Below are 10,447 nucleotides of genomic sequence, written 5' to 3' on the forward strand. Positions count from 1 at the left end.
ATTGAATACAAATTACAAGTATGTGATGTTAACTTCAAATCAAACTTAGAAATGTGAAAGGAAGCCATTTATAGACCTCCATGCAATTCAAAAACCAGTTGAAACTAAAAAATATAGAAGCAACTCAAGCATATAGCTTACGGAAGCAACTCAAGCATATACCTTAGTGGTAGCGAAAAACATTGTCAATGAAGATAGAATGTAATGCCTCCATTCATGCATCATTTAACATAACCATGGTGGACAACAATAGGAGAGGTGAAGCCTATTAAATGTGGTGAGAACTTGGAGTGTAAGGTGCAGGTGGTAAGATAAGGCAGTGCATACAAGTGGATTTGGTGGCCATTTGGCCACTAGCCATCTCATCTCATTGTCCACTATGAATAGAAAGGAGAACATTTTTGGGTGGTGGGCCCGCACACATCCTAGTTGACGTGCTAAAGTAGATCATTTTTCACATATTGGTTGGAAATCATCTTGTTGATGGGACCAACATCTTAATCAAAGCCATAAGTTTTAGTTTAGGGTTGCCAACTTAGCAACTATATAGGGAAAAAAAAAGTTCAGGACCACGTAACGTCCTCATAGACCCTAAAAATTTATGTCCACACCTTCTAGATCTCCTCTCCTAACGAGCATCTTCATCCCTAATCTAAATAATTGGTACACTTACTTGCACATCTACTAATTTGCTTAAATATTAGCCTAATTAGACCATACCAAATCATTGAATCTTCCTTTACCAAATCCCCTCTTTTAAAAAGCCTCAATAAAAAATATATTAAAAAACATCACCTCATTGAGTCCTACTGGACTACAATGTATTTTAGTCAATAATGTTTATAATAGCCAAACCCACTACTTGTGAGGGAAAGCAATAGTCTATAAAATAAAATAAAAAATGCAACGGCTAGGTCCATTGAAGTGCTCGAGTCAAGCGAAGGGTTGTATAAAACTGAGCACTCTCGGCCTTAGGGTTTGTGCCTTGTACGATTTTCAGACAAGAATGTGTCTTCTAAATATTTTTGACCCTCAACTTCGAGAAGAATCCATAAAGATGGAGAAATGCTGTACTAGAATAAATCTTACCTAAACCAACGTAAAACACTAGAAAAAGTCCACAAATTGGCTTTTTCCATGGTCTGCAAAGGAAAATAACAATATGTTTTGTGGCATCCCCACATTAGTTTTCTGGTCACCTACCACAGTGTACAAATACATTTTACTAGACTAGTGCAATGAACGTGGTCAGCAAAGCGGGAAAATAATTATATAAATATAGTTTGGAACATGACTGCAATTTAATCCACTGTACGGCGACAGATTAAACAAATATTGTTATCAGAGACTTGTTCCAATAATAACAGATTATTTTTATTTAATTTGCAGAGCCTGTCTCAACAATTATATATATTCATGCTTTGGTTAATGTCTTCACGTTTTATTTGAAGTTGAATATATTCGTACAGCATGAGAAACGTACAGCTTTTGTTGGTGTTGGGGTTGTTCTTGTTGCTTTGCAGCGCCGGGGTTCGAACCCAAGAAGTCGGTAATGCAAACTAACTTTGTTCTTCATTTCAATTCATAGATCTTTGTTTGATGATATCACTTTTTCACAACTTGTATTGTAGATCTATGTTTCTCAATGAGATAATATGTGTCTTTGTTTAGATACTCTAGATTGCATTTATTAGATCACATTGGGCAGTTTGGACGATTTGTGTGATAAAATGTAGATGCACAAAGAAATATAATTAAAAACCTAGATAGATTAAAGTGATGATGGATCCGGTTTAGTATTTCAGAAACAACAGCAATATCTGATTCATTTGGATTTTTGTTGAGTGATATTAGTTAAAGATATTTTAAAATCTATGTGAATTGAATTTGGTTTTGTTAAAAATAGAGATGGATATTATGGATTTGATTGTGTGCCATATTTTTACATCAATGTTTCAAATCACACTCAATCATCTATTATTAGGATGTGAAGAGCTAAAGGATGTATCACTGAGTGTGATTCAAAGTCTTGATGCAAAAATATGACATACAACCCAATCCAGAATATTCATCTCTCTACTATGACTGATTATGGTCTATCATCAATATTTCAGATCACATTAGGTCATCTATCATCACGATGCAAGAGAACATAAAGGAAAAAAAAAAAACTTGGATATTTTAGAATTCTTAATTATATTGAAGCCAATATTGTATGTATTCTCAAAGACTGACTATTATATGCTCTCCCTCACCTGAGTCAATGTCTTTTAGTGCTGGAAGAACTTCTTCCAGCCTAGGAAGAACCCTTAGTCTGCATCTTGTCTCTAGTTTTCTTTACTCTTTTGTTTGCTTTCTTGGCCACTATTTGGTGGTCTGTTGGTTCTTTGCTTCTTGTTCTATAAGTTTTCAGTCCCACAGACCCTTGTTTGTCTCCAGTTGAACATTAATAAATTTATCTTATCTTATTGAAATGTCCAATTATATTATGTGATGTTCATTATTTTCATACTGTGAAGAACATGATCTGAAAAGAAAGTGATTTAAAATAACAATACAGAAATATATCTTCTGAAACATCAGAGATTATATGATGATTGATCATAAAAGATTATTCAAAAATTAGAAGTCGTTTAACCTTCATACAAAATGTACTAAAGACATATTTAATTATTTTTCCTCTTGACAAAAACATAATTTTTTTCTCTTTTCCATAAATTTACAACACTAGAAATACAGATCATGAAGAACAAATTATTAAAATTTTAAGAAAATTTAATAAATTTCTTATTGATTTTTTTAACAAAGTACATTTTGTATGAAGCATAGCCATACGAACGTGACTCATTTGACATTTGTGTTTATTTCCCATAATAATTATATGGAAATGTTTGGGTATCAGAGGATGAGAGGGAATTTTCGTACGTAGAGGGGGAGAAGACGGGGCCAGAACACTGGGGAGAATTGCATGAAGAATGGAGTGCGTGTGGAAAAGGGCGGCAGCAATCTCCAATCGATGTGGTGAAGGAGAGGGCTCAAATATATCCTGATCTTGGCCAACTTCGCAGGATTTATCGCCCTGCAAATGCAACCCTAGTCAACAGGGGGCATGATATTATGGTTTGTGCCATCAAAACCCTGTTTTCCCTAAGTTTTGGGGATGTGTGTTTTATGAATGAGTAGGAGATACTATTGAGGCTATTTTGTTACCAAGGTCTATATTTCATGAGTAGCAGTTCACACAAATCAATCTTTTACGAGTATGAACTTTGGCACTTATTGTATCTATGATATGCACACAAGGCAAGATGCACATCATCTAGAGAAATGTCTAAAGACTAAATCATATCTAACCAAAGGGGACGCTTGGTTTTTTCTTCAAACCCCCCTCATATGTTTAATGTTTTAGTTTAGGATTTATCCAATACTCACCATCTAAAGGCATTGGGTGCTCATTGTCCATTCATTCTCATTCTCATGAAAAATAGGTTCTTGTGAACTACTACTCATAAAACATAGGTCATCCAGTTTCATTCCAAAATTTCAGGGCCACCCTTAAAACATTAAGGTTGAAAAAAAAAGTAATCAATTTTTACTATTTAACACTTGTAATCTAGGAATCAAGCCTTAACGTATAATGTTTTAGCCTTCCTGGTAGCTTAAACAGGTTCCTCGTGGCTTAAACACTGTACACCAAAGATTGATTCTTCTTCTTAGACTAAAAGTGTTAAATGGTCAAAATTAACTTATTTTATTTTAAGCTCTCATCCTCATTGGAGGTTTTCCTTCGACAAAATTTTCTTGGAGAACAAAAAAAATTGTGTAATGGTGCTGGTTTTGATCTTGACTCTTGATGGTGATTTGTTTAAAAAGTTTGAAGCTTTTTCATAAAACATAGGTTCTTATGAGAAATAAGTTCAAAAATTACAGGTCTTAAACATCAAGAATTGATTCTTAAATAAAAAATATGTAATGATTAAGTTGACTTATTTTTAACAAATTTTTGTTTTGCTTGTATTATGTAATAGTTTTATTTTTTAATAGATTGAAATTATCTCTTGATGTTTTTTTCTGCGTTATATTGAATTAGGTAGAATGGCCTACAGGCGCTGGTAGTATTGAGATAAAGGGGAGAAGGTATCAGCTTAACCAATGCCACTGGCACGCCCCATCTGAGCATACTGTAAATGGCAGAAGGTATTGTTAAAATAATCTGACTTTCTTTTTTCCCACTTCAGTTAACATGAAGTTATATTTATTAAACATTATTCAATTAAAGGGTGAAAGGCATGTTTGTTGAATTAAATATTTATGAATGAAGTGAATCTAATAGTTAGGGAAAACGAGTCTTGTTGTTTATGTCTTATGTTAACCGTTACTTTTCTTCTATAATTACCACCTAAAAAAATTTAGGTACCTGTATATAAACATGTGAAAATAAGGCTGTTTGTTTTTGTTTTTTTAAGTTTTCTTGGTTGCTGATTGGTCAATTTATTTAAAAAGTACTATTTTTTGGATGAGCAGTTATTGGGGTCTTAGTGGTAGTTTAAAATGACACTTTTTGGCCACCTTGCACTCTACCAGTTCGAAGCCGAGGTACTATAGGTACTCGGTGGTTTCTCCTAATTGTTATTATTAAATTTATAATTTTTATAAATATGATACAAGACTCTTTCAAGGGTTTTACTAAAAGAGGGGTAAAACAAATTATTGAATACCCAAAGAGAACGGAACAATAGAGGAAACAAAGAGCACTAAAGAGTTTTATCCGGGTCAACAAGTTGAGCCAGCTTAAATGAGATAAATTAGGGGGAAGCATCCAGCTTATGAGATAAATTAGGGGGAAGCATCCTATGATCAATAATGTTCCAATCCAGCGCATGCTTGGAGGCCCATTTAACCAAGCAATCAGCCACACCATTCCACTCCCAAGGGATATGCATAAAAGACACAAAATCTAGAGAATTGCATAACTGAATGATCTGTTGAATAACCAGAGCCAAATGCCAGTCCATATCCACAAGGTTTTGTCTATTCAATAAATTCACAACCACCCACGAGTCAATCTCACAGGTAATTCTTCTCCAGCTAGGTTGACAACACTGTTCCACTGCAACCAAGATAGCAAGGGCTTCCATGAGGTTATTTGTATGGTAACCCTTGTAGATAGATAACAAAAACTGAACATCACCAGAGCTATCACACCCAACTCCCCCAATGCCAGTTAGTCCAAGATTTCCCTGAGAAGAGCCATCAGTGTTGATTTTAAGAACTCTAGCCTGGGAAGGAGTCTAATGCCCCTCATGATTAACAGGTTGAGAGCGTTGCTAGCTCTATTCCCAGAGCATCTGTAGGGGAGAGAGGGAGTGCCACTTTGAAGAGGAAAGGAAAAGCGTGAGTAAATACCAGCATCTCCAGGGTCCAAACTGTCACCAAAGTCACATTTAGTTAGGAGTGTTTCATGAAGAGAATGAGCAATTTTCCTCCACAAGTGCTTGATCCCCAATTGTACATCATGAAAGATCCTCCTATTTCTCTCAAGCCAAACATGCCATAAAATAAGGGAAGGGCCAATAGTCCAAGCAACTTGAAGAAAAGAGGTTTTGGAAGGGGGATGGCCCAGACGGTCCCAAAACTCAAATAAGGAAGAAACATGTCAGCACGTGCATCCCCACACTCCACAGAAGTGCCAAATCTACTTGACTAAGGAGCACTGAAAAAAAAGGTGGGAAATAGTCTCTTCACTATTGCGGCATAAGACACAGATGGAGGGCCTTTGGAAGCCTCTCTTGTAAAGATTCTCCCAAGTAAGACATCGATTGTAAACCAAAATCCAAAGAAAAAAGTTACACTTAGGCCAAGAAAAGCTATTCCAAGCTTTCTTCCACCAAGAGACCTCCACCTCACCAAACAATTGCTTAATTAGTGCAAGTTACCTTGAAGAAACAGAATACTTGCCAGAAGAAGCACCTCCCCAAGCCAAAACATCAGGTTCCTGTAGAGAACTGCACTCCCTAGAAGCCAAGATTTGAGGAAGCTCGAACCGATCCCCCAGAGAGCCACCCGACGACCAATCAGAAGAATTCTTCCATCTGTAACCAATAGCAAGGCCTAGGTTATGAGCCTCCTTATAATGAGCCACCTTATTCCATCTAGTATAAAGGAAAAAATCACAAAGAGGATGTAAGTGAGGACAAGAGGACAAGAGAGGAGGATGCCCATTGTAGGAATCACTCCAAAACAAGGCCTCCATGCCTTTATTATAGATCCAGAATAGACTTTTCTTCACCATGTGAGCACCAATCTTGAGGGTATTCCACACCATAGAGCCTCTTCCCTCAAGAAGAAACTTGGAAACATCTGAAAATTCAATGCCAGGTAAATACTTGTGTGACAGGATATGGGCCCAAAACTGAAACTGACAGGAAAACCAGCGCCAATAGAACTTGCAGCAAGAGCTTGACTGCACAAGATAGCAGAACGAAGGCCGAGGCCTCCTTCCTTTTTTGGCCTGCAAACGGTATCCCAATTGATGAAGCTCCATTTAGTATTTTGGCAAATTGCCACTCCAAAGAAATTGGTGAGAAAGAACATCAAATTTCTTAAGAAAATACGTGGAAGCAGCCTGAACCATACTTCTGTTTTTCTCATTGATTTTCTTCCATGATTTTTTTTAATATAGTAAATCATTAAATATAACGAAAATATCGTGAAGAAAACAAATTGTACAATGGAAATTTTCAAATATCATTATTGCATATTCCATTAAACGTGAACGTTTCTTATTAAATATATAAACAAAACAAGAAAAACAATTTTGTAGAACTACTGAATATTTTAGTTTATATGCCGTCTGCCTACTTGTTTCCATTACCAATTAAATAACCTGTATGAACTGTTCTAGTCTTAGCCGCGCAATGGTTGATTATTATAAATTGTACAGATGTATACAGACCTGATATCATCATTTTTCATTTTATTTCAAACAAAATGTATATGAACAATGCTTTTCTTTTGGGTGAATCAATTCTTTAATTCCCTATTTTCAGCCCCAGTTCACCCATCCTCATATTGTCATTTCTCCTCAGATATCACCATCCATTGTTTGTGAGGTAAACTTAAGCACCAGATTACATGTTGCATACTTTAAATCTCTGTTTGAGTGTACTAGTTACCTATAATTTATTTTGGAGACTATATATATAAGAGGTTACAAATATATTAAAAAATGTTTTGAATTGAGGTCCAAAACCAGTACACAATGGCTAAAAGTCAACATCCAAAATTATCTTTCAGCTCCTGCTCAATGACTTTGATCTTATCTGTGACATCTTTGATATTTTTTTTTCTTTTGTCTATTAGGGTTCCTTTCTTCTGCTTCTTCTTTTGTCACATTTTCTATCTTGTCAATTTTCTCTTCAACTATCTCCAAATTTTCCCTCTTCTCTATCTCCTTCTCCTTCAGCCCCTTCTCCTCCTCTCTACTTATGCTTTTACCTTTCAAGAGCTCTGCATTATTCAGCATTTTAAAGGAGTAGAAAGTCCACTTGTCCAATCTAAGAGTGTAAAGAGAGAGAACTTTTGTACTTTGCAACACATGATGAGGAGGGTCAACCGCCAAATTATTAGTATCTTCCTCAGTAAGCTTGACATTGAACTCCTCCGCATCAACCACTTTCAGCACAGGAATCCTAGCCTTTCTATTTTCTTTTTCCTCCCAGAAAGCCATATTCACTTTTTCATTAGGTTTCTGGCTCTACTCTAGCCTTCTACTTCCTTTCCTTCATCGGTCTGCAGAACAAAATCAAATCATGCCCTACAGATTCATCGTAGTCAACTCGCCTAATGGCTTCTTTGAGACCTTCGTCTTCCAATTTCTCTAGAGTAGCTTGATTATCTTTTTGTTTATTAACGACATGATAACTAACCTCATTATGAACTAAAGAGGTGAAGGAGGGGAAACGAGGTCATTTCCGTCATTTCCTCCCCTAAGCAATCTTTCAATTGACTTATAATTTTTCAGTTTCCTCTAAATTCTAAGTATTCTTGGGACACTTCTTTTCCTTCTTTGTACTCACTTTCTTCTTCTAGTTCCTAGACAAGCTCTCTAAGCTTTACCATAACCTTTTCCTTTTGGAAGAACTAGTTGAATCCATTTCTAATTCACCTAAAATCTTTATTCATTTGCCCAATTTCCCCCACCCATCTTACCACATTGTTCATTGGAATAGGATTAGGGACAATATATTTTAAAAACATTGAAGTAATAAATTATTAGTTTTTAATGTATTTTTTAAATTCATAATATATGTTAGTATTAATTTAGATTTTTTTAAAGTGAATTATTTGATTGGTTCAGGTATCCTCTAGAAATGCATCTTGTACATGAATCAGAAGACAAACAAATTGCAGTTGTTGGAATTCTCTACACTTATGGAAGACCTGATACCTTTCTTGCAGAGGTAACTTGACACAAGCCGACTTAAAAGCATTTAAAAATTGCTTCTAAAAATCATTTTTCTTTAATGTTGTTAGCCATTCTACAATGCCAGAAATGGGGAGTGGGATGGTGTGAGCGGCAATGTCTATACAGCCACGAAAATGCACTTTCATACGAAGAAGAGGACTTAGTTAATTTTTTCAAAAGTTAGAAAAAGCAATGTAAAGGAAGTGCATTTTCGTGGCTGTATAGCCACGGGCGGTGTGAGCATGTTAATGTTAACTTTTATTCTTCTAAGTTAAATTTGACAACCATTTACATGTCAAAAGTTTAAATCTTATTATTAATAGAATATACTTTTAGTAACAATTCAATAAATACCACATAAAATATTCGTTTAAATTATAATATTTAGAGATATAAATCATCCATTTTTTAAGAAATTAAAATAAAAAGCTTAAATTAGTAAAAAACTAAATAAATAGAGATAAAGGAAATATAAATAATTTTAGATGTAGTAAATTAAATTATAATTATTTTGTAATGGATATCTGTCAACATTTCTTTAGATAGATTTATTTAAGATATCTAATTTTTTAATACAATAAAATTTAGATTATTGATATATAAGAGCTATCTAGATTATTGATATATAAGAGCTATCTAGAATAACCCAAAAATAATAACATTATCCAATTTAACTAAAGAAATGAGAGAAAAATATTGGAAGAGATTGTAGACCTATCAACAAGTGGTTTTAGCCATTGACATCATTATTAAAGTATGATGTTGCATTTTATTTTATCACAGTTAACAGATGAAATTGCCTCCATTGCTGATATGGAGCCTGCAAAAGAAGCTTTAGGTATAGTTAATCCTTGGCACATCAAAGTCGGTAGTAGGAAGTATTACCGATACAATGGATCACTCACCACTCCACCTTGTACAGAGGGAGTCACTTGGAACATCGTCCACAAGGTTTGTTGTCCTTCCCCTTTTTAAAACAAAGTCATTCCTATATATATCTTTTCAAAAGTTAAATATATTTGAATATTATAAATTATATTTATGCGTTATTTCTATAACATAATATCGAACATGAAAACAGGTGAGGACTATATCCCGAGAACAAGTCAGGGCTTTGCACGTGGCAATACATGATGTAAATATCTTATCATATACTTTTATAATTTGAAAATGTATTTTATGTTTATATAATTCTTAAAATATAATATGAGAAATAAGTTTGAGATTATAGGTTGTACATATGAGACATAAATAGATATTTATTTTTAAATACAAATAGTAATCCATCAATTTATCTTGCACTCTTTACAATGCTTATGCCTTAATCTCACATTTTATAATTTTTATAATTTTTGAATTTATTTACAATATTAATAAGATTACTAGAACTAATATAATGTAAAATGGTTATTTGCAGGAACATGAAAAGAATGCACGACCCATCCAAGCTACAAATGCAAGAATGGTGAAAATATATAAGCCTAATAGCAATCCTAAATTACATTGAATTTATAAATAGATAAACATATTTATTATAATAGGAGTTATTGTATTTGTTATCTCCTAACAATGTTGTATCATTATTAAATGAGAGATTTTGAAAATAATTTATAATATTATTACTTTATTTTATCTTATTTAAAATATTTTAAAAAATTTAATGTAGAGTCACCAAATGCGCCTTGTTAGTGTACTAGTATAATGATAAATATATAAATTTTGATATTTCAGCTAACCAAAATAACGACAAAATCGTTGCACAAATCTCAATTTTAAAATGAGTTTAGAGTGACACATTGGGTGTACCTGAGTTAAAAATGAGTTTAGAGTGACATAATGTTAACATTTCCTGATTTTAAAATGAGTTAAGGAGCAACATCAAATCAACAATTCAATTGGCTCTTTTCTCTTAAATATTTCAGTTGGGAATTTGAGAGTAAACATAAAAGCAAAATCTAACTATTTAAATGATGGGCATGA

The 10,447-nt window shown here is 33.9% G+C and overlaps 1 protein-coding gene across 1 annotated transcript; it reads left to right on the forward strand.

Moving 5' to 3' along the window:
* Positions 1-1,323: 1,323 nt before the first annotated feature.
* LOC149577035 (alpha carbonic anhydrase 7-like) lies at positions 1,324-10,111 on the forward strand. Its single transcript, XM_089821669.1, has 7 exons — positions 1,324-1,549; positions 2,903-3,120; positions 4,091-4,197; positions 8,360-8,462; positions 9,251-9,418; positions 9,549-9,602; positions 9,885-10,111. The coding sequence occupies exons 1-7, from the start codon at positions 1,471-1,473 to the stop codon at positions 9,972-9,974; spliced, it is 819 nt and encodes a 272-aa protein (XP_089677795.1). The 5' UTR covers positions 1,324-1,470; the 3' UTR covers positions 9,975-10,111.
* The last annotated feature ends 336 nt before the right edge of the window (positions 10,112-10,447 follow it).

The sequence above is a fragment of the Cupressus sempervirens genome, chromosome 1 (genome assembly GCF_028749045.1).
Source record: "Cupressus sempervirens isolate cs-2001-9-10 chromosome 1, ASM2874904v1, whole genome shotgun sequence".
NCBI lineage: Eukaryota > Viridiplantae > Streptophyta > Pinopsida > Cupressales > Cupressaceae > Cupressus > Cupressus sempervirens.

Bases quoted from the DNA above. Each gene is read 5' to 3' on its own strand.
- LOC149577035 (XM_089821669.1), top strand. From the start codon at position 1,471: ATGAGAAACGTACAGCTTTTGTTGGTGTTGGGGTTGTTCTTGTTGCTT. The intron at 8,463-9,250 runs GTAACTTGACAC...ATTTTATCACAG, and splicing joins CTGATACCTTTCTTGCAGAG to TTAACAGATGAAATTGCCTC. The intron at 9,419-9,548 runs GTTTGTTGTCCT...ACATGAAAACAG, and splicing joins CTTGGAACATCGTCCACAAG to GTGAGGACTATATCCCGAGA.